The sequence below is a fragment of the Theropithecus gelada genome, chromosome 16, assembly GCF_003255815.1.
Source record: "Theropithecus gelada isolate Dixy chromosome 16, Tgel_1.0, whole genome shotgun sequence".
Lineage (NCBI taxonomy): Eukaryota > Metazoa > Chordata > Mammalia > Primates > Cercopithecidae > Theropithecus > Theropithecus gelada.
Window position 1 is genome coordinate 63,486,848 of NC_037684.1, and position 26,256 is coordinate 63,513,103.

The following is a 26,256-nucleotide window of genomic DNA, read 5'->3' on the forward strand; positions in this document are numbered from 1 at the left end:
TTCTTTCCCTCTGCTGCCTGCCTCCCTCCCAAAGAAAGGAGCCAGAGGCGTGGGGAGTTTGCCTCTATTGCTTTATTTGGTGTTTTATACAAGTGACTAAAATAAATAGAGTAACAAAGGCAGCTACATGGCCCAAATCTCCCAGCTTCCTCAGGCTGCTGTCTAGGGTGCCTAACCCCAGGGTACCACTGACCACCCCCAAACCTGCACAGGGCAAGGCTATGGGTAACTGGAGGAGGAGGTCACATTCTGGGGTTAGAAGGGGCCCAACGGACGGGATTTTTCATATAAAAGAGAAAATGCCTATTTAAAAACTCCCAAAAATGTAAGAAACTCTATTTTAACCCCCAAAAAGACTTATAAAAAAAACAAAGCTAAAAATAATCAAAGGTCCCTTGTCTACCCGAGGGAAGGGGGAGGAACCAGGCACTGCTGGTGAGAGTCACAGTGGCCACAATCTCCTGTATGGCAGCAGCTGCTAGGCTGAGCCCAGGCACTGTAAGAGCAAGCACATGATGGCCAGGACAGCCAGTCACACCAGGAGCGCCAGGCCAAGCCTGGCCCCACAGTGGGCTACATAACATCCACAAAGAACTCGCTGGGATTGCCCATGGCCATGTGGAAGCTTTGGCGGCTGGCTGTCAGTTCTGGCGGCACAGAGCCCAGGTCTCTGACTGGAGGGGCCCCCGGAGGCTGCACTGCTGGAGGGACTGGAGGTGGGGGTGGGGGCATCATGACCACCATCATGGGGTTGTAGGGGAGGGCCATGCCAGGGGGTGGTCCATAGGGATGGAGCCCCGAGTGGGCTCGGAGATTAGGGGCACCCCCAGCTGAGCCTCTGGATGGAGGAGGGCCCCCATCGCCAGTCCCACTTGGTTCCCCACCCCGCCGAAGGCTGCCCCCTCGGCTGGAGGGCTCGGACTCACTGCCACTGCCGGACTTGGACTCGGGGGCCCGCTCCTCAGGCCTCCCTGTGCGCCCTGCCCCCCCATCACTCCGGGTCGACCCACTGCTCCGGCTGCCTGTGGACGGACAGGAGGGGCAACTGAGTCCTCACCCAGGCTCCTCCCTGGCTCCCCTCTGATCCACCCTCAGACCCTGGCCGTACAGGTATGTGGGGATGACTTACCCTCACTGTGCTGGCTGCTGGCACTGCCCCCACCAAAGGTATAAGATGAAAGTTCATGGTACGGTGGGGGCTGCGGGCTGTAGGGGTGTGGGGCCGGGTATTGGTAGGAGAAAGTGGGCAGCAAGGGCCAGGGGGTGGCCCCAGGCAGAGGAGCCAGAGTATCCTGGTCCGAAGCCCCACTGGAGCCATCGTTGTCATTGAGAGACAGGTTGACTAGGTCTGGAAAACAAGGGAAGTGAGGAAGAAATCACTGCTTCAAGAGGCTAAGGCCCCAAGACACGGAATGGAGAGGAACTGGAAAGTTCTCCCAGACCCACCCACGATGGGGCTCAAAACAGGGGTTCACAGGGGTCTCTGACAGGAAACTCCCATCTACTTCTGCCATGAGGGCAGGGGCACAGCCAGGGTCACCACTAGCCCATGTCTTTGTGGGACTCAGGAGGATGTGCACCTTCCCCCGGTGGACACAGTCCTGCACCTGGCGCGTGGCTTGTCCAGCAGCGCATGGATGGATGCCAGCCACGATCCTCGGCCAATGCAGGACCTAGTGCGGGACACACGCTGCTCGACCATCCATCATGGCCCTGGCTGCGGTTTCTGGGCTAGGTCTAGGGTTGGAGAGGCAGAACAAGGCAGGCAAAGCCACACTCCCAGAGTTGGGGCAGAGGGACTCACAGCTCTCACAGCCACCACTGAGGTCTCCGAAGACGTAATAGCACTGCTCAGAGAAGGTGATCTTGTTGACGGTGTGTCGGATCAGGCCCGCTTTGAGCAGCCCGCTGGCATACTTGCGGGCCTCCCGCCGCTCAGGAAAGCCCTCCACGTGATGGTAGAGCCAGTCAACCACATCCGAGCCTGGGAGCATCCACAGTGCAAAAAGGCCTCAGGTTCTCCTTCCGACTCCTGCTCTCGCCTCTGCCTGTGCCACTCCCAGCTTTGGCTGCCTCCTCCTCCCTTTCTCCAGCCACCTGCCCAGGACCCAGCCGTACCCAGAAAGGCATTAGGGATGGTGATCTTGAGCCACATGCGGTCCCGGACTTCCAGTCCAGACTCTGGAGCTGCCATGGCCTTGGTCACCGATGCCATGTCCGTATGGATGGAGAGACCCCGGCCCTCACAGCCTGGCAGAGGAGACCACAGGGAATGAGAGTCAGGGATCACTCCCACAAAGGCAATGGGTCAGACCACTGCAGGACAGCCTTCTGCTGGGAGGGTGGGATGCGGTGGGCTGGTGGCTCACCATCAGGCAAAGAGGATCCAGATGTAATGGTGCTCATGGAGGAGGAGCCCGGATAGGCTGGGAAGGTGCCAGTCAGAGCCGCAGAGTGGGACACCCAGGCAGCAGGGTCAATTGGCTGGATGGGCTCATCTGGGACAAAGATGGCACCAAAATGACCCATTCTCAGTCCCCAAAAGCCAGCCCAGTCCCTCCCTGACTCAGCCTCCTGTTCCACCTCTGCCTGGACCCTCCTCCCACCCATTCCCCATGACCAGACGTCCAGCCCCAGCCTCCTGGCCAGCCCCCACCCCCAACTTCAGGCCCCCTCCCTGGGTGTCACTCACTTCGCGGGAGAGTGAAATAGGCCTGAGGAGAGGGATCCCAGCACTTGGCCACAGTCAGCACAATGGGGCTACGGGGAAGAGAAGTCCAGTCAAGGGCGCAGGGGAAAAGGAGGCCTCAGGAGAGTGGAGGCCTGAAGCAACGATGGATTAAGAGACACAAAGAGAGGGAGAAGCAAGCACATCGCGGCTGGGCTAGAGAAGGTGAGGGTGGAAGGCACCACAATGCGGATGACTCATCAACATGGAAAACTCTTAAAAACATACTGCCAAATGAGACAAGAGAGTACACGCTGTACAATTCCATTCACAGAAAGACCAAAAACAGGTAAAATGAAGTGCTGTTCAAGGATACATGCAAGAGTGGTAACTATCGAGTGAGGCAAAGCTCTCCTCTGTTATGGTGATAGCCAAAGAAGTCAGGAGAGTGACCACCCCTGGGGGAGGGACGCATTTGGGAGCAGGAAGGGACATCTGGGGAGGAAGTTCTAGAATATCAGCAATCTCCTATTTGATGGTCTAGGTGGCAGTGACATGGATATTCACTCTAGTATTATTTGATACGTCACACATTTGTTTCACGTACTTTGAACGTTATGTCTCAGCACTTTTTTTTTTTTTGAGACGGAGTCTCGCTCTGTCGCCCAGGTTGGAGTGCAGCGGCGTGATCTCGGTTCACTGCAACCTCCGCCCCCCGGGGTTCAAGTGATTCTCCTGTCTCAGCCTCCTCACTAGCTGGGACTACAGGCGTGCGCCACCACACTCACTTAATTTTTGTATTTTTAGTAGAGACAGGGTTTCACCATGTTGGTCAGGCTGGTCTCGAACTCCTGACCTCTGGTGATCCACGCATCTCGGACTCCCAAAGTGCTGGGATTACAGGCATGAGCCACCACGCCTTACTACTTATTAAAATTGCAAAACAAAACATAAAAGAGAAAAAAAAGAGAACTGAGGACCTGCAACCTGCTCGGCAACTTACCCAGGCTTGTGCACAATGTCCCTCAGCACCCGCACGGCGTCATCATTGCTCATGTTCTCAAAGTTCATGTCATTCACCTGGAAGCAGAGGAAGTGGGTCAGAGGCATGGTGGGAGAGGCTGAGGGCTCCCGTGCAGGGCAGCTCGGTGGCCGCACCCCAGCACACCTGCAAAAGCATGTCCCCTGGCTCAATGCGCCCGTCGGCCGCCACAGCCCCACCCTTCATGATGGAGCCAATGTAGATGCCTCCGTCTCCCCGCTCATTGCTTTGGCCCACAATGGAGATACCCAGGAAGTTGTACTTCTCTGTGGAGAGAGGCCATGTGAGGAGAGGAGGCCCCCGCGGCAGGACCCCCAGAACCCTAAAGAGAGAGGCCATGTGAGGAGAGGAGCCCCAGCCGCAGGACCCTTGGAACCCTAGAGACCAGGCCCTCCCCACGCCCTAGCCACAGGCTCTCCCCATACCCATGTTTAGCGTGACTGTGATGATATTGAGAGACATGGTGGAATCTGTGACGCTGCTGAAGGACGATGTCTGTGGTGGGAAAAGAAGGAGCTAGAGTGCCCTTCAATAACCCACGGTCAACCCTGGGGTGCTGCCAGTGTCCAGGCACCACCCAAACCAAAGCTTATGCCCCACCTTCTCCCAGCACCAGCCTTCCCGTGGGAACCCCTCACCCTCTCCAGGCGGGGTGGCCGCTGCTTCCTCCGCCGTCGGTGGCGCTTAAGGAGGCGGGAGGCACTGCTCTGCTCCGTGGAGCTGCTGAACCTGCCAGGAGGTTGGAAGCAGAGCAAACGTAGGCCAAAGTGGTCATGGGGCCAAGAGAAAGAACCAGAGGATTGACTGGAGGAGAAGAAAGGGGGCTGGGCATGCTGGAGAGAGCTGTATGGAGCCACACCTGCTCATGGTGTCCTCCTCGTCAGAGTCCCCCAGGCTGGTACTCTCCAGCTCACTGGTCATGAGGGTAGAGGAGCTCTCATATCCCGCCAGGTGACGCTCCAGCCTTGAGGGGCCACCAGTCCTGTGGCCCCCAGCTGCATATGGACAGGAAGCTCAGGAACCAAACTTCCCCCTGCTCACCCCACCAAGGCTGGGGTCTGGCCCAGCCCTTCCCGGCCCCCAGGCCTGCCCCTCACCGCCATGCTCACTGCTGTCTCTCCTGCGAGGCCGCTCCCGCCTCAGTGACACTACTGACTCGGTTTCTGTCTCAGGCTCCAGATTCTCATGGCTGCTGGACACATTAGGGCTGGACAGGCAGAGATGGTTTCCAATCCACATCAGGAGAACAGGGTTCCGGATCCCAGGCGTACCCTACCAAAAGGCCTGGGTTCCCTCCTCACCTCCCTCCCTCGAAGTCAAGAATCAGAAGGACTCACTGAAAGGATGGAGGCCTTGAGTCCCCAATGCCGCTGGTCCTCTCGGGTGGCAAAGGGGGTAAAGGTGGGGCTGGAGGCGCCAGTTCTGCCCGAGGCTCGTGGGCTGGAGGAGCCATCTCGGGTTGGGGACTATCTGAGGACACCAGCTAGAAGGGTGCAAACAATAAACAGTGGCTCACCTGGGAGTCGGGGTGTGACAGGTTGCAGTAAGTGAAAGAACGAGAAAGGGTCTCAGAGAGCTGGAGAAGAGCAAAATAACCTAGCAAGTATTAGAGACTCCAGAAGGAGAAGGCTGAGGGCCTCTCGCTGGCTCTCCAAACAGATAGGAGGTAAAGAGCCAGGGCTGCTCATACCTGGCCTGGAAGAGGGCTACAGAAACAGACTGAGGCCTGCAGAAGCTTGGCAATGCAGAGGGGACCCAGCCCTCAGCGTGTGCACCTCTTACCCAGGATACCACCCTTCCGTTGAAGCAGGGGAGGCGGGCGTTGTCATCTGAAATTTCTTCCTTCACCACTCTGCCAAGAGACAAGGTGGAGGTCAGTGAGCTGGACCAACCACCCCCACCCCCACCCCCATCAAAGTTCCTCCCAATCTTCACCTGGCTCCAGGATGCTGACTTTCTCCCGCCCTGTTCAGGTCTTCTCTTACATTGAAAGAACTCACTCTGACTCCTAAGAAATCTCCAAACTCAATCCCCTTTCCTTACTTCTCCTCTCTCTGACGCACCCTCAGGGGCGTAGTGCTGCTCCAAAGACTTGATTGAGTCTGATTCAAACCTCTCAGTACAATTTCAAAGGCAATCCCCTATGCTGATGCAGCTGCCTAAGATACCTATCTAATGAGACTGGCTGGTAGCCTCCTCTCAACCCCATCCCTGTTCCTTACAAACCTTCCAAAAAGGCCGGGCACGGTGGCTTATGCCTGTAATCCCAGCACTTTGGGAGGCTGAGGTGGGCGGATCACCTGAGGTCAGGAGTTCAAGACCAGCCTGGCCAACATGGTGAAACCTCGTCTCTACTAAAATACAAAAATTAGCCAGACATGATGGTGGGTGCCTATAATCCCAGCTACTCAGGAGACAGAGACGGGAGAGTCGCTTGAACCCAGGAGACAGTGGTTGCAGTGAACCAAGACTGTGCCACTGCACTCTAGCCTGGGCGGCTGAGCAAGAATCTGTCTCAAAAAAAAAAAAAAAAACCTTCCAAAAAAAGGCTTCGGTCCTCAACCAAGTCTCTACTTTTATACTTTCCTTTAGTTTTCACTAATTCATTTCCAGAAGACTGTCCTTTCTTGAGTAAAAACACCCATTAGAGGCCAGGCATAGTGGCTCACACCTGTAATCCCAGCACTTTGAGAGGCCAAAGTGGGTGGATTACCTGAGGCCAGGAGCTGGCCAACATGATGAAACCCTGTCTCTCCTAAAAATACAAAAATTAGCCGGGCACGGTGGTGCACACTATAATCCCAACTACTCCGGAAGCTGAAGTAGGAGAATCGCTTGAACCGAGGAGGCGGAGGTTGCAGTGAGCCGAGATTGCGCCACTGCACTCCAGCCTGGGCGACAGAGTGAGACTCCACCTCAAACAAACAAAAAACAACAAAAAACAAAACCACCCATTAGATCAAACAAACAATGGAAGCTCCTCATTAGACTGAAAGCTCCCAAGGAGAGAGCAAGCTGGCGCTCCCATTCCCCTGTGCCTCATCTGGCACAAAATTCAGCACGAAGCAATCTGCTCAGCCTGACAGATCCCAAAGCCCAGCCTTGGGGTCATCTCTCCAATGGGTTCCCTGTGGTGGACTGGACTTGCCCCTTCTTCTTGACCACGACATCAAACCATGAACACTTACTCTGATCAATACCATGTCCTGGCCACACACCACACACTGACACTTAGGCATTAACAAATACTGTCAACTAAATGAATAAACGGATAAAGCATCAGACTCTCTGCCCTGGTTGTTTCTTTCTCTCTTTCCACACACACCCTTGCCGCCAAATTAGGACACCTTGTCTAATTAACCCGTTAGCCTAATATGGTCATAAGAGCCAGGATATATATCAACTTAATCCATTTGCTGTCAATGTGACAACACAGCCCAGTCACTACCAATCTGTCTCAGCATCATGTAGGATTCTTCCCAACATAACACAATCTCAGCATAGCTCAGTCCACTCTTAAGACAAATTACTCTGTATCACCATAACCTTTATAGAGTAGTCAGCCTCAATACTAATGACAATTACCATTCACCAAGAATTTACCATGTACCACACACCTGAACTAACCATTTCATTCTGTGATTTTCTCCATGTCACAGACGAGATCAAGACACAAAATTTAAATTAATTGTCCAAGATTGCACTGTTGACAACTAGAAGAACCTTGACTTAAAGCCAAGATAACTCCCAAGATAGTATCACCCTTCCCATGTCAAACAATCTTTCTAGCTAGAGTCCAGTTTGTTCAGTTCTTCTAAAACCCATGCTATCTCAACTTAATCCAGCCTGCCTTCAAAAAAGGAGAGGTTGGACTGGGCGCAGTGGCTCACGCCTGTAATCCCAGCACTTTGGGAGGCCAAGGCGGTCCAATCATGAGGTCAGTAGATCGAGACCATCCTGGCTAACACGGTGAAACTCCGTCTCTACTAAAAAATACAAAAAATTAGCCGGGTGTGGTGGTGGGCGCCTGTAGTCCCAGCTACTGGGGAGGCTGAGGCAGGAGAATGGCGTGAACCCGGGAGGCGGAGCTTGCAGTGAGCCCAGAATCAGTCACTGCACTCCAGCCTGGGCGACAGAGCGAGACTCGGTCTTTAAAAAAAAAAAAAAAAAAGGCCGGGCGCGGTGGCTCAAGCCTGTAACCCCAGCACTTTGGGAGGCCGAGAGGGGCGGATCACAAGGTCAGGAGATCGAGACCATCCTGGCTAACATGGTGAAACCCCGTCTCTACTAAAAATACAAAAAACTAGCCGGGCGAGGTGGCGGGCGCCTGTAGTCCCAGCTACTCGGGAGGCTGAGGCAGGAGAATGGTGTAAACCCGGGAGGCGGAGCTTGCAGTGAGCTGAGATCCGACCACTGCACTCCAGCCTGGGCGACAGAGCGAGACTCCGTCTCAAAAAAAAAAAAAAAAAAAAGCAGAGGTTGAGGACCGAGAGAGGGCTCAGCCCCAAAGACCATAAACACAAAAGGGCTTTCTCTGCATTATTTACATGCCAATCTAGTCCAAGATAGCCCTGAATGTCCAAATTACCCTAGGATAGCCCAATCTATTCTAGCACAGCCTACAATGTCCCCACACGCAGCTGTCTGCACCAACATAGACTAGAATACCCCAATACAGCTACCTGTACTAGCATGGGCACCAACAGCCTTGTCTGCCCCCATACTCAGTGCTCCAATAAAACCATGTCTTGCCCCAAGAGAAACCAGGATTAACCAATACAGCCCAGTAGAGTCCATAATGGCCCAAGTTTGTTTTGTTTTGTTTTTTGGTTTTTGTTTTTGGAGATGGAGTCTCGCACTGTCGTCCAGGCTGGAGTGCAGTGGCGCGATCTCGGCTCACTGCCTCCTCCGCCTCCCAGGTTCAAGCGATTCTCCCTGCTTCAGCCTCCCAAGCAGCTGGGACTACAGGCGCCCGCCACCATGCCCGGCTAATTTTTTGTATTTTTAGTTAGTACAGATGGGGTTTCACCGTGTTAGCCAGGATAGTCTCGATCTCCTGACTTCGTGATCCGCCCGCCTCGGCCTCCCAAAGTGCTGAGATTACAGGCGTTACAGGACTCCTGAGAACGTACTAAACGACCAGACGATAGATGAATTTACTCAGTACAGTCTAGAACACTCCAAAATAAACCAGTATGCCCCCACCTATTCCAGTAGAGCCTAATCGTCTCTAATCTGGTTTAGGATATTCTAGTCTGTCCGTGTGCCTCAATCTATCCAAGCATAACCTTGTCCATCCTGGGAGAGTCAACCTACCTCAGCATGGTACAATCTGCTCCACCACAGGCCAGAAAATCCTAGTGTGGCCCGAAGTAGATGTGTGCCCCTCCACGTCGCCCAATCCACTCTAGCAAAGCCCCCGTCGGTCCTATCTAGGCCTTGCGCTCACCCGAAATCCTGATCCATAGACTTGAAAAAGTACTTGGCGCCCGCGGGCCGCTGCAGGACGCTCTTGAAATCGCCGAGGGTGATGCGCTCGGCGGGGACAGGGATCTTCACCAGGTATGGAGTCTCTTCCTCATCCAGGTGGTAAATCACCTTCGTCTCCCCAACCCCACCGCCCCCAGCGCTGCTGCCCGCCATGGTCTCGCCCGCGCACTCCCGGGCTCCACCGCCCACCCAAGGGGCTAATGGCCCCTGCCGCGCCTGCGCACACCCGCAAACCGACGCGCGAGCCCGGACAGGACGGACCCAGTACTGGAGAGAAGCAAAGGGAAAAAGCAGGGGTCGGCAAGGGTGGCGGCGGGGGGCGGGCCGCGAGGTGCGACTCAAAGCCGCGGTCTCAGCGGCCGCCGCGCGCCACCGCCACCGACAACGCGAGCGTCCTCCAGGTCCCCGCCCACCTCTCCTCATGTCACGTGACCTAAGCCCGCCCACCCCGCGCTCTTCAGCCGCCCCCGTCACGTGACCCCTCCCAGCCACGTGACCGCGTGACTCCTCCTAGTGCCCCCGCCACGTGATCGCTGCCTTCAGCAACGGCCTCCCAGCCCCCAAAGGTGTACCCCAGCCGAGGTCCTCCGAGCACCCAGGATAAGCTGGCCTGTGCCCTCAGGAAGCGGACAGTCGGCTCCCACCCGGCTTTACCCTACACCGGAGGGAGCGCGAAGCAACTCTGACCCTCAGGAGTGTGCGTGCAGGGAGTGAAGGTGGGGATTGTGGGGGTTCCTAGACTCGAGTGGGGAGGGCCAAATACAATGAAAGCTCTGAGGTGGCTTACTCAAGTATTTTGGGGTGGGAGAGGCCCAGTGCTGTGCCATCTTCAGACTGGACTGTGAGAGGTGGCTTTCAGCACCACGTCCAGCTAGTCTTCAGCCACCAAAGCCTCCCTCCCAAGCAGGACAGTGAGGGCTATAAACACAAAAGAGCCCACTCTGCTTTATTTACAACACGCAGGCTGTCTGTACAAACAGCGGCCAATATTATTAAAAACAAAAGAGGTGAGTGAGAATCGTCACCTTTCTGCTTTCCTCCCTTGCTTGGCCAGGCTCTAGTACTCCACCTTTGAGCTGCCATGCCCAGTAGGGGAAGTCCAAAATTAAAAATACAACCGGTGTAGAAGAAAATAAATGGGGAGTGAAATAGAAGAAAAGATGAGGGAGGGGAGTGCTAATATTTACACTAGAGTTTTATAGACAACTGTCCCATTCCATCCCAATTCCAATCCTGACCCAGAAAGTGATGGTGGCAGGTCCAAGAGACAGAGATTATGTGTCTAGAGACACAGACAGCCTCCCACCCGCAACCGTAATGGGTTCAATTTCAAGTTCAGAGTGGCGAGGACGGATAGGGTAGGAAAGTGAGACACTCATTTTCAAACAAGTCTCCCTTGGGAATTCCTGCCTTGAAGTGCGGACAGTATCCAAGCTCCAGGGGGTAGGCTGAGGACCCTGAGGCTCAGTTCCCAAATCATGTTATCATTTGGAAGTTCCAGGCTAAAGTTGGTGCCGTCAGGGCTCTCCAGATTTGGGAGGCCCCCCTAACCGCCGGGCCTCTGGCCTCAGTTCCTTGCATTTCTGGCAATAAAAGAAGTCAGGGACGTTGGTCTTCTTAATCTTAGCACAGGAGAGGTGGATCCACGTCCCACACAGGCTGCACTCAATCATGGGCCGCCCTGCAAAGGGCTTTCGACAGTAACACGTGATCAGATCCCATGAGTCATCACCTGGGGAAAAAAGGTTTGTTTGGTATTCTGCCTGAGCAGTTGTTGGATCCACAACACCCTCAAACCCCTCACCCCAGCCCAAACCTCTCACCTGATTCTACCATGATGTCCTCATCCATGACCCGCATCTCGCCTTCACTGGAGCTGGCATCTCCATCTTGGCTTGTTTCAGTGCTGCCCACCTCCTTGCTTTCACTGTCAGTAGGAGGGACTCCTTCAGGGTGCACTGTGGCAGGGGGCCTAGGAGCCTCGGGGGGTGTTGGGAGCACAGGGGCTGGGGCTTCACCCCCTACCACTGTTGCCATCTCTTCCTCTTCTTCCTCTTCCTCTTCTTCCTCCTCCTCTTCAGAGTCTGTATCACTGGGGGGTGCCTGGGGAGGCCCAGGAGGTGGGAGTCTATCCCCCCGTTCTGCCTTTTTTAACTTCCGCTTCTTGCTCTTCTTGATTCGAGATCTCTTTTCCCCATCCCCAGGAGTTGGCCGAGGCCTCCGAAGCACCCCAAAGCCAGCCCCAGCTCCTGGCCCCAACTTTCGGTTCTTTCGGTCCTTCTTTCGAGGAGGATGGGAGAGGTCCCCCTGGGAAAGGGGCACGGGGGTAAGAGCAGCAGGAGGCCGGGAGGTATGTGTCAGGGATGTGGGGGACAAAGGAGATGCCACCTTGGGCCCATCGAGATCAAAGAGAGAGTCCTTGAGCTTCATCTTCTCAAGCAAGGTAGCACTGTCGGGGGCCTGCAGACGAGAGAAAGTGGACCTTGGGGGTCCTGGCTGGGTGGGACCTGCTTGGGCTGCCCTTCTCTTGGATGACTTTGCTTTCTTAACAAAAGTCTGGATGGTTCGAAGATCTGAGGGGGCCGAGTCCCAGCCATCACTGTCGGCCGCACTCTCTCCTCGCAATGGAGAGCTGGAGCCAGAGGCAGGCCAGTCACTTTCCTTAAAAGCGGAAAGAGACCAGGGTCAGCAGAACCCCAGTGTCATCTCAGCCCCTCCACAAACCCAGCTTGAAAAGGAGTGACTAAATTTACCCCAAAATGTCCTCTACCTCAACCACTAAATCCCACTGTACTCCCAAAACTTCTCCCCACCCCAATTCCCATCAGCATGTCCTCGTGACCACTCCGTGTTACCTCCACCTTGGAGTCTTGATACCTCACCGCTGCCCCGCCCAGGGCCTGTGGAACATGGTGTCCCCCAGACCAGAGCCGTATGTCCTTAGCTCTTTTCTGTGTAGCCTCATTTGTTACCATTTTCATCTCCCTAAAATTTATCCACAAACACCTTCTATTCACAGCACCTCAAGACTGCCAAAATCTCGACCAGCAACTCCAGATCCCCCTTGCTTTTCACTGCTGTTCAAGCTAGCTAGCCCTGCCATCCACTCCCTGCATACCAGCTTTCCTACCACAGTCCTAAGAATCTCCAACTTCCCTCTAGTCTTACATATTTCTAGGGGCTTCCTCCTATAAAGCAATACAGTTCTATTTGAACAACAGCCACTCTCTAGTCCCATGACACCAGCCTCAAGTCAGTAATTCTCTTGCCCCTACCTCTTTGCTAGGAGGGATGTAACCAGCATATGCCAAAACAAAACTGCAGAATTTGTTGAAATCCTCAATTGTTCTCCGCCGTTTCTCTGGTGGCTGAAAGGAAGGAGACATGGATCACATGGACAGCCACACAGTTTAAGAAGGGCATTCCCAGAGAGACAGTCCCTAAGTGAGGCGTCTAGAAAAGGGGGGCGGGGGCGTTGTCAGGCAGGGCTACTAGGCTGCAAAGATCAGGGAAATCTCACCTGAGTCTCTGGCTTTAGGGTCGGAGGTGGATCTGGAAAAGCAATAAAAGCTGAGTCAAGACACTACGAAACAGTCTGTGTAAAATTCCTCCTCTAAACCCTGTTGTTCCTAAGTGAACCCCCGGCTCTCCCAGGTCCCTCTGCCAGGCCAGCAGGCCCCCAGCTGTGTTGGATCCGCCCCTGCTCCCCCTTCCGCCCCGCCAGGGGCGGAGCCTGGGCGCGGCGCCCTCTGAGGCCTCGCTATAGCGCTCCCCTTCCCCCAACCGGAGGCCCGGCGCCCCGCCCCCCCCAACTCACGGTCTCTCTCGACTCCAGTCTACTCGGATCCCTCAGCGCCCCACCCCACCTTACCGCTCCCGGGTCCGCGTCCGGGCCGCCGCCCGCCGCCCCCGTCCTTCACATGCGTCCAGAGCCCCGAGTTCCTACCCGACCGCGCTCCACCGCCTCAGGCCCTCCGAGACCGCACACGCCGCCCGCCGGCCCCCAGGGTCCAGGATGACCACGCCGAACCGCTCCCCGCCCTCCGGCCCCTTCTACTCGAGCACGCGGCCCGGCGCGCCCCTCACCCCCACCCCAAACACACACAGGCACACGCATCCAACGCTACTTCACGGCCGGGACAGACCCGGGAGCTCTAACCCGGACGCGGCCCCACCTGCCCCCCCGCCATACCGCGCTCCCCACAATTTCGCCGTCCCTCCGCCCCCATCCGGGGCTTTGGCCCCTCCTCGTTTCGAGCTCCCCGGGCTCCCCGCCGGGCCCCCCGGCCCTGTTCCGAGCCCTCTCCGGCCGCCGCCGCCCCCCCTCCGCCCCCGTACTCACCACCCAGTCACTAGGCTATGGACCCCTCAACTCCAGCCCCTTCCCCCCAACCAGCCAGTCTCTCTCCACAGCAGCCACCGCTGCTGCCACCGATGCCCCCCTCACCCTCAGCAACTCCCAGGCTCTAACCCTCGCGGACCAACCCTAACCCCCCCGCAAGTCGCCGGTCTTAACCCCCCCACCCCGCCCCCCCACCCCCTACAACTACCCAGCTCGCCTCGCTTCCTGGCTCGCTCTCTCCACAACTACCCCCCGGTACAGGTCCGTCTGCCGTAGACAATACCCAGACCCCCTCTTCTCCCCACAACTACCTGCCCACCCCTCCGACAATCACCGGGCATTCTCCGGCGGCAACTATTCGGAGCTCCCGTACCACCGCCACAAACTACCCCACCTCGGCGAACTACCGGGCCCCTCACTCAGCCTCTTCTACGTCCTCCCTCCTGAGCAACTCCCGGCCACTGGATTTCCCCAACCTTCCAGTTCCAGGGCCCCAATCTGCTGGTGGCCCTTTCGGGCCCTAACCCCCGAGGCTCCGGATTTCAAGCTCCTATCCCCCGCACCCCCACACCGTCTGATCTCCAGCTACCCCAGCCCAGTCTCCCACTCCTCTTTCTCCAAGGTCTCTCAACTCGTCGCTCTCCCACCTCCAGGGCCAGCCTCCCGACCCCCTCCCCGAACTCCCCCGCTGGGCTTCGGGGCTCGACCTCCAAGTTTGCCAATTGATTCCTCGTCCGCCCCCCCGCCGGCTCAGCGCTCCGCGCCGGTCGAAAGCTCACCTTCGGGACTGGGTTCCGCCATGGCTTCCAGCATCGCCCCCTCCCCTCCTCCCGGTCCGGCGCCCCCCTCCCCGGAGCCGGGGATCCCGGTGCCGCCTCTAGTGCTCGATGCTCCCACTGCTTCGCTCCACAGAAGTGTCCGCCTCAGCCCGGTTGAGACTCGAGTCCGCTAGCCGCTGCCGCCACCTCCCTCTACCACTGCCTCCCGCACTCCCGGACCGGGCCCCCTCCCCCCGCGCCGCCGGCCGCCTGCTCCCTCCTCCTCCTCCTCCTCCTCCCTCCTCCCTCCCTCCTCTTTTCTCCCTCCTCCCTCCGCCGGCGCCGAGGCGCAGTGCACCAAGGGTTTTGTAGTCCGTCCGGGGACAGCGGAAAAGGGACCGCATGAGCCTCCGGAACTTTGATTCCCAGAAAGCCACAGGCTGGCGCAGGCGCACTAAGCCGCTCCCCTCCCCCGGGGAGTGGCGGGGAGACCGGGAGCCAGAGGGGAGAGCGGAAGTGCGCGCGCAGGCCCCTGGGAGATGTAGGCTGGGCGGGACCAAGAAAGAAGAGGAAGAAGGGATTAGAACTCTCGGCCACCATACTGCCTCGTTCTGCAGCTTCTTTCTCCCCCGAGGGACCGCCCCACTTCCGGCCTGCCGGAGAAATGATTGCTGGGAGATGAAGTATTCCTGGCGATAATGGCTCCCCCTCCCAGTCATCTCCCTCCCTGATTCCACTCTGCCGAATCCCACACACCGGCAAAAGTCTAGCCAAGTGACATGCAACTGAGAACAGCCGTTTTACTAGCTTACACACATGAAAATATCTTCCTTAATTAGAATGTTCTAGCAAATGTGGATGTTCACCTAAAGCAGGTACTTTGGAACTTTCTCCACAGGAACCCACAGTTAAAAAAAAAACAAAACGTTTTACCTGAGCATTTTTAACATTCAGTTTCACATACATGTCATAAAACTAAAGTTTCATGAAATGATCCTCAGTATTCCATTCCATCACAAAAAAGCACCCTCTTTTTGCAGACAGGGAAAAGCCCAACATGGACAGAATAAACCAAAATATACTTCTATTCCTCCAGCTTGTACCCAATACTCCTTTCCCCACCACTGAAACCCACTGACACCTGGGAAAGACTAAAAATCAGCGGGACGAGGGGAGCAACACAAGGCAAAATTCAGTTCAGCTTGGTGGTTTCCTCTTTATTGATGTGCCTCCTACCTTTCCCCCCACAATTTCAGTCCCTTCCAACTACCCCCAAAAAAGAAGGTAGTGAAAGGAAGGGATTGCTGGGGTTCTGAGCCCCTTGGGCAGTCAGAAAGGGAACAGAAACCAAAACAATCACTGGATGTGACAGAGACTGACAATCAAGAAGTCTAAAGCAGGATGGGAAAGGCAGGCAGAGAAAGGGGAAGAAAGGAGAAAGGAGAGGTACAAGATGCCAACTCTACCATTACCCCTCCTAAGAGAGGCTGGAGAAAGAAGTGCCGGTCCTGAATAAGGGAGGTGGTGTTTGAGCTTGAAGGAGGAGGAGGTCAAGAAAAGGGGGCCACCTCTCTCTTTGTAGAATGAGACCCCCCTCCAGCTCAGGGACAGCAGCTTCACAGACCGTAGACACTTTCGTCACTGTAGGCAATGTAGAGAAAGAAGTCTTCTTCATGGTGTTCCTGGGATGAAGGCAGAAAACTGTTCAGCAACTGGACTCCAGTTACTTCAACCAACCACGACCCAGACACTTTCTTCTAGAACCAGAAACCAGTGCCCGACTCCTTCACTGACTCCAAGGCCTAGCACACGAGCAATATAATCTCTGCAGTCCTGGGCAAAAAAGGCCTCAAACTGTTTTCTGCTGCTTTGGAATGGGGAGGAAGACTGGGAAGAGTCCCGAACAGTTTCTCTAGTTCACTGTTCTCTTTCCTTCTCTCTACTCCTACTGTTCTGTCCCAACCCCCAAACCACGGCTATTATGAAATGTTAAGGCAAGCGAGGAAGCTAGTCCAAAATACTGATGTAACAACACTTTCTTCCCCTCACGCTCTTCCAAGATTCCTCTCCAAAGCCTCCACCACTTCCCGGTCACCATACCTGGTAGAGCTGACCCATTGTGGCACTGGTGGGTGGAATGACATTGTTGACAAAGAAAAACAAGGCATCCTCAGCTCGGAGATGAATTCGCTTCCGGATCAAGAAGTAGAACTGACCAACTGCAAAAGATACAAGGTGCAAGAAAGTCACAGAGGTCAAAAATGCCCTCAAAAGAACAGCTGCTAGGTGGAGCCTTCTCCCGCAGAGACTGCACTCCCACCCACGGGAAGCAAGCCTGAGCCTTGGGTCAGGTTCCCACCTGTGAGATCAGAAGGCACCAGGTATTTCTTTTTGTCCAGGTCTCCTATCCGAGCTTTGGGAGCCTTTTCTACTATCACCTGATAAAGAGAGGAAAATTAGCAGACAGAAGGAATGCAGCGCCAAAGCTGCACCTGTCAGGAACTCAAGTAACAATATTCCTAGTACCTAAATCTACCCCAGACTCATCTCTTTGTCTTTGTACACGCGGTGCAGCACTGAGTCCCAGAGATCCTGACCTCACTGACTGGAGCTTATTTAAATATCCAGGATCCATCCACCGAATAGGGCGTCACCATAAACAACTATCTTAATCAGACGGAGATGACTTGTCTGGGTCCACTAGTGATTCCATCTCGCAACCTTAGCTAGTTGGGGGTATGGCCATTTGAGGCTCAGGCTGTCAAACTCTCTAAGGCCTCCACTCACACAAATGCTAAGGTTTCTCTCTCCTGTCCACATCCCTCTCAACCCCACGTCCACCACTACCCCACTCCTTTCATCCTCGGTCCCAAGGACAGCAGTTTCAGGCTCGCTCCCAACCCCAACACAGCCAGCAGCCTGATCCCTGCGCTGCCCGTCCCAGATCCAAGGCCAGGCTGTGGCGTCAGCGTAAGCGTCCCGCGCCCTCGGCCCTGGCTTCTGTCCTCACCGGCACCCGGTCCGGGTATTTCTTTCGGATTTTCTCGCCCTCAGAGCGGCGCTTCTCGAACGGATGCTCTTCTTTGTACACGAACTTCATCCTCCCGGGAACCGGGCTGGACCGGGCTGGGCTGAGGGAACCCGGGGGGGCCGGGACGGGGGGCGGCGGCGACGGCGGCGACGCGCGGGCGGATTCAGCGGAGCGATCCACGAATTTGCGCCACTTCCCTATTCACCAACCCCGCCCCCGACTATCGGGGACGGCCCCCCCACTAAGATACGCCACTACCTCAGCGGTGCTAACGCTGCTAGCGTAGCACCACCCACTGACCTGCCCCCTCACGCCATTAGCGTAATCGCTTTGGAATCAATTTGTGGGCTACGCAGGCGACATAGCAAAGACGGTTGGCTTTTGGTCATGGAAAATAACTCTAAATCTGTTCCCCAACCTTCCCCTCAACGAAGCTGGGGCTGAAGAGGAGTAAGATATGGTAATCAGCAAACATGACTTGCTTCTCCAAGTTCCTTTCGGAAACAACGTAGAGGAACAGCAGAGACAATTACAAGGTTAGCTATTCACGAACCGTATTGCTACGCTGAAGGCGGCCGTTGACACCAAAACAAAGTAGTACCCAAGTGGCGGAGATGATCTCCAGAAGTAAGAGGTCAAAAAGAAAACAGATGTTTGGAGAGATGTACAGAACGCTTAAGTGCCAAGAATGAGTAGACCAATAGGGACTGGAGAGGAGGTTGGAGGGGTAGGGACTACGCCAGCGCGGAGGAACACCGCAGGTTTTGAGTGAAATCATGTGATCTCAAAGAGGGCGGAGCGTCACGTGGCGGGTGCGCGAAGTAGGGCCGGCTTGAGAGGGCGCCGGGGAGGCGGGGCCGGCTGGGCGACGGCTGCGAGTGGGGACCGACGCCTCCCCGGACTGCGGAGGTCGGGGCGCCAGCCGCCTGGGGCCAGCGCCTGCTTAGTCTGTCCACGTCAGTACCCCGGACGAAGCCCGACGTTTCTCCAGCTCTACGCCCTTTGGCCGTCCAGGTTTCTCCTTTCTTGGTTTCTAGCCTGCTGCTCCGAAGGTATCCTTCCACTCCCCACCAGCGCGCACATCCTCGGCCCTTCCCGCCAAAGCATCTGGTGGCCACATTCATTATTGTATCCCGATACTCACCACCACCTTTCCCCCTGCCCCTTGAGTCCAACAGCAGTCTCTTCCCCCTCTGCTCGGGGCACAGGGTGCATGTAAACAAAGTTCCCTCCCTTCACTTCCCAAAACCCCAGAGAAGGACCTAGGGCCGTTTTGGTTTCAAAGTTATAATGCATGGTTTAAAAGAGAGGAAAGGAAAAAAAGACACAAAGCTGGTTACAGGTCTGAGGGAGTCTAAGGAGAGAAAAATAGAAGGAGAGGAAAGGGGGGACAAATTTAGGGAAAATCCAGTGGCCCAAAATCCCAGTATCCCACCCACAGCCCAGCCCTTGGAGCAGGAGTGAAGAATTAGATCAGTTTTGTACAAGAGTTTTAAAAAAAAATCCAATCACAACAAAGCTGACTTGGCTTCTCTTTGAGCCTCCTGGATCACCGTATGTCTGTCACTCTGGCCAGTCCTGCCTCTTCACACACACTGATTCGGTCTCCTAGGCTTCCGCCTGTATCCCAGTCTGGGGTTTCCAAGGAGTGTGAACACGAAGTTAAGAGTGAGGCTGCTTCAGAGCCCCCGGCCCATGTGTCCATCCAGACTCCAAGTGGAGTGTAGGGCTCCCAGGGCAGAGAGGGGTGGGAGGGGCAGACCCTGCCCAGGCAGTCCTCACATTGGACAGGGCATCAGACGGCATCCCAAGGGCTCGTCCTCCCTTTCCCCCCCACCCCAACTCAGGTGGAGGGGGAGCAGCTGTCACCAGAGCCGATGCTGGTGAAGGTTTCGGCTCAGCACGGAACGAACATCAGCGGTGAACCTGGGGTGACAATAACTTGCATTGGTAGAGTACCTTATAGTTGATACCCTCACAACACTCATGTAAGGCGGCATCACTGGAGATGTGGGACCTAAATTATCACCATATTCATGATTACATAGGTTCAATTTGCCCACAGCCTACTCGCTAAAGTGATGAGCTTTTAAGTAAGAAGACCTGGTTCCAAATGTTAAATTGTTAAGGGAAGAGAGTTAAAACAGGACAAACGTTTTTTATTCCCTCTGAGGATCCCCCACCTCCTCCTTTCTTCAGATATCCAAGTGTCCAGAGCCCACTTCCCTTACCTGAGGGCATCCAGCATCGGGAGCAGGTTGAGAAGGGCTGTGTCGCTGGGGTCACTGAACCACGATTTGATGGGGATGGCATTGTCTAGGGTGGGTGAAAATGCAGATGAGGAGAAACAGAATTCAAGAGACTGGGTGTTTTTATCTTCTTGGAGGGAAGGAGGAATTATTATTAAAAACATATACTTCCCACTACTGGAAGTCAACAACCTAAGTAAAACTTTCCTGATTTATGCTCCAATATTAAGTTTTAATCACCAGGTCTCATACTTATTGATGCTTCTAGTCAAACTAACTGCCATTGTGCCTCACTAGAAACACACTTGGCCAGGCGCAGTGGCTCACAGCTGTTATCCCAACACTTTGAGAGGCCGAGGTGGGAGGATCACTTGAGCTCAGGAGTTTGAGTCCAGCCTGGGCAACACAACGAGATCCCTTCTCTACTAAAAATCAAAAAATTGGCCAGGGGCGGTGGCTTACGCCTGTAATCTCAGCACTTTGGGAGGCCAAGGCGGGCGAATCACAAGGTCAGGAGTTCAAGACCAGCCTGGCCAACATGGTGAAACTCCGTCGCTACTAAAAATACAAAAAATTAGCTGTGCGTGGTGGCAGGTGCCTGTAGTCCCAGCTACGTGGGAGGCTGAGGCAGGAGAATTGCTTGAACCTGGGAGTCGGAGGTTGCAGTAAGCCGAGATCACGCCACTGCATTCCAGCCCAGGCGACAGTGCAAGACTCCATCTCATAAATAAATAAATAAATAAATAAAGCTGGGCATGGTGGTGCACGCCTATAGTTCCAACTACTGCGGAGACTGAGGCAAAAGGATCACTTGAGCCTGGGAGATTGAGACTGCAGTGAGCTATGATCATGACGCTGCACTGCAGCCTGGCCGACAGAGTGAGACCCTATCTCAAAAATAAAAAAATTTATTTTTTAGTTTTTTTTTTGAGATGGAGTCTCGCTCTGTCACTCAGGCTGGAGTGCAATGGTGCGATCTCGGCTCACTGCAACCTCCACCTCCCGGGTGCAAGCGATTCTCCTGCCTCAGCCTCTCCAGTAGCTGGGATTATAGGCACATGCCACCACGCCTGGCTAGTTTTTTCTATTTTTAGTAGAGATGGGCTTTCACCATGTTTGTCACGCTGGTCTCGAACTTCTGACCTGGTGATCCACCTGCCTTGGCTTCCCAAAGTGCTGGGATTACGGGCATGAGCCACAGTGCCCGGCCAAAAATAAATTTTAAAAAAGAAAAAAATGATATAAGAAATCTGACTTATGAAATGGACATATATGGTATCTCACTTGAAACAGAAAAATAACTTGCATTTGGACTTTTCGCAAACTAGGGATGATCTAGGCAATCCCAGCTCTCAAGGACCAAAGCCCAGGTCTCCTGGAAAAATACCTTCTCAGAACCATGTTCTGGTCCTGCCAGCCTTACCACCTTCCCCCGTACCTGGATGGCTCCTGTAAGCCCCTGGGGAGTTATCCAGGATCACAATGCTGGAGAGGTCACTGTGGACCACAGAGAGGTCCTTGATGTAGCTGCCCAACTCCAAAGTGCAGTGCTGGAAGGCAGGGGATTATGTAGTAGGCCTCTCTCCAGGATTCTTTCCTCAAACCCAGATCCCTCCCTGGTGGCCTCCCTCCCAAGTCACACTCTTAGACTGGGATTCTAGCTTACCTGTCTGTAGTATCTCCTCTTAAGAATGCTTCTGCTGTTGTCCAGTTTATCTGCCACAGCAGAGCCATAGATCTCCATGCTTGCTGTAAACACCACCAGCTCGTACCACTGGCTCACCTGAAACAGATTGGGGGAGAGGGCGATGCCATACAAGGTGATGATTCCTTTACACATAGTTATCTTTCAGAAGGGCAACAGCATAGTCCTTCAGGCCTTCCATCAACATCAGATGTCTCAGAGGACATGAAATTTTGAACCCCCAGCCCAAACCTCCAAACTCAGTGTTAGGCATCCTACACTCTTAAGATTCAGAAATGCAAGCAAAAGAGAAAGATGCTGGCAGAAAAGAATTACATCAGCACAACAGATGAACCCCAAGTACTGAAAGCCACTTCCCCACCATTCCGCATCCTCGCCTCTCAAAAACTGCTCTTACCTATTTCTCCTCACCCCTTCCTCCAAATCCTCCGAATCCCCAGAGCCCTAAAACCATCCCTTCATTACAGAGCTCCCTTTAGCTCTCCAAAACTCACCACTTCCAGGAAGAAATCCACATGGGGCCTCTTATGTACAAAAAACCGGACAGGATGTTTGTCTATTACCACCTATAGAAGAACAGATGGGCTGGGGGAAAGTCATGACCACCACAACCCAGGCCTAGAAAATGCCCCACCCACCTGCTTCCCTCCTCCAGGCTGACACTGGTGCCAGTGGATGGAGACAGATGCTCTGGGACTGGGAAAGGGAGTCCAGGTCTGGGCAGAGGAACAGATGGAACCATTTCATCACTCCCCACCACCACACACCTTGAGGATGAAGTCAGGAGGCGTACCAGGCCGGACTGTGGGCCTCAGGACCCCATCATGGTGGGAGTGAATAAGTGTCTCATCCAGATCCAGCACCAGGATCTTCCTCTTCACCTGGGCTGAACCACAGTGGGGAAGAATAATATTGACCAACCTCTGGCCCAAAGCTGGCCCCTACTTCACCCTAAAGGAGGCTTCCCACCACATACTTACCTAGCCGATTCCGGGACACAGGAGATAAGGGGAGGATATCATATCGAACAGTTTGGTACTGAATTACCTACAAATAGCACAAAAGAGGATTGAAACCCTTTATAAGGAAGTCTTCCCCAGTAACAGTAACAAGGAGCACATACTGAACATTTACCACAGGTACTGTGTATGTAATTTAGGATTATTTCTTTTTTTTTTTTTTTGAGATGGAGTCTCGCTCTGTTGCCCAGGCTGGAGTGCAGTGGCGCGATCTCGGCTCACTGCAACCTCCGTCACCCGGGTTCAAGCAATTCTCCTGCCTCAGCCTCCCTAGTAGCTGGGACTACAGGTGCCCGCCACCACGCCTGGCTCATTTTTGTATTTCTAGTAGAGATGAGGTTTCACCATATTGGCCTGGCTGGTCTTGTGATCCTCCTGCCTTGTGATCCTCCTGATCTTGTGATCCTCCTGCCTTGGCCTCCCAAAGTGCTACGATTACAGGAACGAGCCACCACGCCTGGCCTTTTTCATGTAATCCTCAAAACAACCCTAATACTACTGTTATTCTTGTTTTAAGGTTGAAACTGAGGCCACACAGCTAGGAATTATCTTGTTTCTCTCCCTAATTAAAATGAAAACTCCATGAGAATATGATTTTGTCTAGATCATGGCTGTATTCCCAGTTCCCAGACCACTATAGCAAAAGTGGTCAGTTAATATTAGTAGAATCAGCCGGGCATGGTGGCTCATCACTTTGGGAGACCAAGGCGGGCGGATCACAAGGTCAAGAGCTGGAGACCATCCTGGCCAACATGGTGAAACCCCGTCTCTGCTAAAAATACAAAAATTAGCTGGACGTGGTGGTGCGTGCCTGTAGCTCCAGCTACTCAGGAGGCTGAGGCAGGAGAATGGCTTGAACCCAGGAGGCACAGGTTGTAGTGAGCCGAGATCAAGCCACTGTACTCCATCCAGCCTGTTGACAGAGTGAGACTCCATCTCAAAAAAAAAAAAAAAAATAGTAGAATCAATGAAGTGATAGAGCCAGGATTATACCAATGTAGTTCAATCCCAGAACCTGCCCTCTTTTTTCTCTTTTTTTTTTGGATAAGTCTCGCTCTGTTGCCCAGGCTGGAGTGCAGTGGCATGATCTTGGCTCACTGCAACCTCCACCTCCCAGGTTCAAGCAATTCTGCCTCAGCCTCGTAAGCAGCTGGGACTACAGGTGCGTGTACCACACCCGGCTAATTTTTGTATTTTTAGTAGAGACGGGGTTTCACCATATTGGCCAGGCTGGTCTCGAACTCCTGACCTCATGATCCACCTGCCTTGGCCTCCCAAAGTGTTGGGATTACAGGCGTGAACCCCCAGCCCGGCCGAACCTGCCCTCTTAACTATGATACTATCCTGCTATACTGAACAAAGAAATGTGCAACCTTCACCCCAAGAATTATTTGTAGCAACTACCATCATCTCATATTGGGAACTGAGAGCCTCAGATTCGCTAGTGCACAGGGAGTAGGAGTCAGGAGGAGATTCCTGGGTCCTTAATGGGAATATAGAATAAGGGAATCCAGAGGTTGTCAGGTCAGCTAAGTTCCTCTGGCTAGAAGCCACCAGGCCTATTTTAACCAGCCACCTGTCCACTTCTGTCTCTTCTAGCCAAGTCACAAGTTCAGAGAACCTCAGCCCTCTGAACAGTCCCCTTATCCTGGTACCCAGGGTGAGGCAAGGAACACTGGAAAGCCCCTGCCAGGCTGACTGGCAGGGTTTGGAGAAGGCCAGAGTGAAGTCAGGGCCGTAAGTGAGAGGTGAATAAGGGACAAGGACGTCACCACCTCATCCTTCCAGCTCTGCTTCTCCAAGCCTTCTCTAGGGGTTCCTATTTCCTGATATGCACATCTCCCTATGCAAAGCCTGGCAATTCCCTCCTCCACACTTTTCTTCAAAGGCACAAAGCCTCTTCAGTGCATACCTAGGCCCCAAGCCACACCAGAACCAGGCTCTCCCTTGTAAACCCAAAGGGCTCTGTCCCCCTAATCAAGATCTGCCATTCTTTTCTCTCTGGGCCATGATGAGGTCCGAAACAGCTCCGGTGTCCAGCCTTGCTATCTCGGGTTGCATATGCTGGGCATGTAGGGAATGCTCCAAGCATCTGCCAGAAAGGGGGTGGGGAAAGAAACCAGATTGGAAGGGAAGGGAGGACAAAAGACTGTGGGGTCAGTGCTGCCCAAAGGAGAGCAATTTTGGAAGTAACCTGTGGATGAGCTGAAGCACCACTCCCCATACCCAGAAAACTGATGTGTTAGAGCGACAACATCAGAGAAGATGGCAGTCAACCCATAAAGAAAACCCCAAGAGGCCGGGCGCAGTGGCTCGATCCCAGCACTTTGGGAGGCCAAGGCGGGCAGATCACTTGAGGTCAGGAGTTTGAGACCAGCCTGGCCAACATGGTGAAAACCCATCTCTACTAAAATTACAAGAATTAGCCAGGTGTGGTGGTGGGTGCCTGTAATTCCAGCTATTCAAGGCTGAAGCAGGAGAATCGCTTGAACCCAGGAGGTGGAGGTTGCAGTGAGCCAAGATCGCGCCACTGCACTCCAGCCTGGGCGACAGAGCAAGACTGTCTCAGAAAAGAAAAGAAAACCCCAGGAGATAGCCCCACATATATCCCAGCATCTCTGACTCTAAATTTTTCTTGGCTCCTAGCTCTTGTCTCTGGGCCACAACCTAGAGCCACAACCATCCTGTACTGTTCACGCCCTAAATCAGGAAGTGGAAGCAGACTGGTAAAGGAGAGAATGAATCCAAGACCAGACCGATTCTCCCAAATCAGTTAAGTCAACCACCACTACCACTGAGGGCTTTCTGGAAAATTCCCTGGACCCCAGGTCACCCCAACCTGGGTTTATTCTTTCAAACTGTATTGAGGTATGCTAAGGGATACAGACCAGAGTACAGACCCAGAACCTTTGTCTCTGCTTACTAAATTCTCCCCAGACTCCTTCCGAGGATTCTCCCTGGTGGTGGTGAGACCACAAGAGCACATTCATTTAAAAGTGCTGTTAGCTGAAGGAGCTCTGACCTTGGAGAAAAGCTAAGGGGGAGGGGACCCAGAGATGCTTGGGTCCATCCAGACAGTATCCCTCAGAATGCTAGGCTCTCCTGGAGAAGCAAACATGTCCTCAGATTCAAGCCTTACAACTGACCAGCGCTGTCCTCTGACAGGGACACCCAAACTTTAATGGTGGGCACAGCACCCACCTTGAACTTCCTCCCACAATTAAAGAGGCCCATCATAAAAGCATCTGCTTTAGTTCTCTAGAAATCTAGATACCTACACTCACACTATGAAATACATTTTCAGTCTTTTTGGAAGAGTTCCCCTAATGGGAACCTCAGGGGTTTCTCCTTCACACCCAGAGCCAAGTTCCAGTCCTTGTTTGTAACAAGCCCTCCCACCCACCTCCACCCTTGACACACAAGTCTGTCTGTCCCTTGTTATGGGACCAAACACCGAGGTTCCAAATAGGGTCTTTCACAAGCCCACATCAACAGATCTGGCTGTCATCAAACAGGTGTTCCCCGCCTCTCGGTTTCTTTAGCAACAACTCCAGCTTTCTTAAAAGAGCGCCCCACCCACCACCTTAGCCCCCAAGAGTTACCAAATCCTGACCCATCTAGCCCCATCAAAACCCCCAAGGTCTAGGTTCTATTACAAGGGTCTCCGTCCTCCCCAGCCCAAGCCCCGCTTAGGGTGCCCAATTCTCTAGCGAGAAAAGCCCCAGCCAGGACTCCCTTCCTAGGCCCAAACAGAGGCCCGACACTCCGAAAACCCCTGACCACCACGGACAGACGTCCCCAACACCGCCAGCGCCCACCCTGGCTCACCGTGCGGATCTGCCTCCGCAAAAGGTAAATGAAGAAGCTCCAGAGCTTGGCGGCGAAGGCCACGAACGTGCGCAGCCCCAGCAGACACTGCGTCCGCATCATCCCGATGACCCCGGCACCGCCG

At 54.1% G+C, this 26,256-nt stretch overlaps 4 protein-coding genes across 9 annotated transcripts; all 4 read right to left on the reverse strand.

Annotated features, from left to right (window-relative positions):
* Positions 1-54: 54 nt before the first annotated feature.
* DVL2 (dishevelled segment polarity protein 2) lies at positions 55-9,865 on the reverse strand. 3 transcript variants are annotated; one of them, XM_025361172.1, is made up of 15 exons: positions 9,160-9,865; positions 5,493-5,562; positions 5,048-5,193; positions 4,808-4,899; positions 4,570-4,705; positions 4,349-4,439; positions 4,136-4,205; positions 3,837-3,976; positions 3,672-3,748; positions 2,693-2,760; positions 2,370-2,498; positions 2,119-2,250; positions 1,805-1,984; positions 1,130-1,348; positions 55-1,022 (listed from the first exon to the last, which is right to left on the reverse strand). In XM_025361172.1, the coding sequence occupies exons 1-15, from the start codon at positions 9,621-9,623 to the stop codon at positions 574-576; spliced, it is 2,463 nt and encodes an 820-aa protein (XP_025216957.1). In that variant the 5' UTR covers positions 9,624-9,865; the 3' UTR covers positions 55-573. The 3 variants fall into 3 exon arrangements, with proteins under 3 accessions (XP_025216957.1, XP_025216956.1, XP_025216958.1); XM_025361171.1 differs by having other exon boundaries at positions 4,808-4,917; XM_025361173.1 differs by having other exon boundaries at positions 1,817-1,984; positions 2,119-2,289; positions 4,570-4,667; positions 4,779-4,917.
* A 256-nt stretch (positions 9,866-10,121) lies between these two features.
* Positions 10,122-14,582, reverse strand: PHF23 (PHD finger protein 23). 3 transcript variants are annotated; one of them, XM_025361186.1, is made up of 5 exons: positions 14,322-14,582; positions 12,721-12,752; positions 12,476-12,568; positions 11,024-11,660; positions 10,122-10,932 (listed from the first exon to the last, which is right to left on the reverse strand). In XM_025361186.1, exons 1-5 carry the CDS (start codon positions 14,353-14,355, stop codon positions 10,718-10,720), a joined length of 1,011 nt encoding a protein of 336 aa, XP_025216971.1. In that variant the 5' UTR covers positions 14,356-14,582; the 3' UTR covers positions 10,122-10,717. The 3 variants fall into 3 exon arrangements, with proteins under 3 accessions (XP_025216971.1, XP_025216970.1, XP_025216968.1); XM_025361185.1 differs by lacking the exon at positions 14,322-14,582 and adding an exon at positions 13,862-14,005 and having other exon boundaries at positions 11,024-11,861; XM_025361183.1 differs by having other exon boundaries at positions 10,130-10,932; positions 11,024-11,861.
* A 909-nt stretch (positions 14,583-15,491) lies between these two features.
* Positions 15,492-17,834, reverse strand: GABARAP (GABA type A receptor-associated protein). 2 transcript variants are annotated; one of them, XM_025361195.1, is made up of 4 exons: positions 17,311-17,834; positions 16,660-16,738; positions 16,401-16,519; positions 15,492-15,982 (listed from the first exon to the last, which is right to left on the reverse strand). In XM_025361195.1, exons 1-4 carry the CDS (start codon positions 17,398-17,400, stop codon positions 15,917-15,919), a joined length of 354 nt encoding a protein of 117 aa, XP_025216980.1. In that variant the 5' UTR covers positions 17,401-17,834; the 3' UTR covers positions 15,492-15,916. The 2 variants fall into 2 exon arrangements, with proteins under 2 accessions (XP_025216980.1, XP_025216981.1); XM_025361196.1 differs by having other exon boundaries at positions 17,317-17,622.
* A 768-nt stretch (positions 17,835-18,602) lies between these two features.
* On the reverse strand, positions 18,603-26,236 carry CTDNEP1 (CTD nuclear envelope phosphatase 1). The gene is made up of 8 exons (XM_025361190.1): positions 26,133-26,236; positions 22,266-22,332; positions 22,053-22,171; positions 21,780-21,851; positions 21,247-21,363; positions 21,019-21,130; positions 19,563-19,647; positions 18,603-19,257 (listed from the first exon to the last, which is right to left on the reverse strand). Exons 1-8 carry the CDS (start codon positions 26,232-26,234, stop codon positions 19,197-19,199), a joined length of 735 nt encoding a protein of 244 aa, XP_025216975.1. The 5' UTR covers positions 26,235-26,236; the 3' UTR covers positions 18,603-19,196.
* Positions 26,237-26,256: the final 20 nt, after the last annotated feature.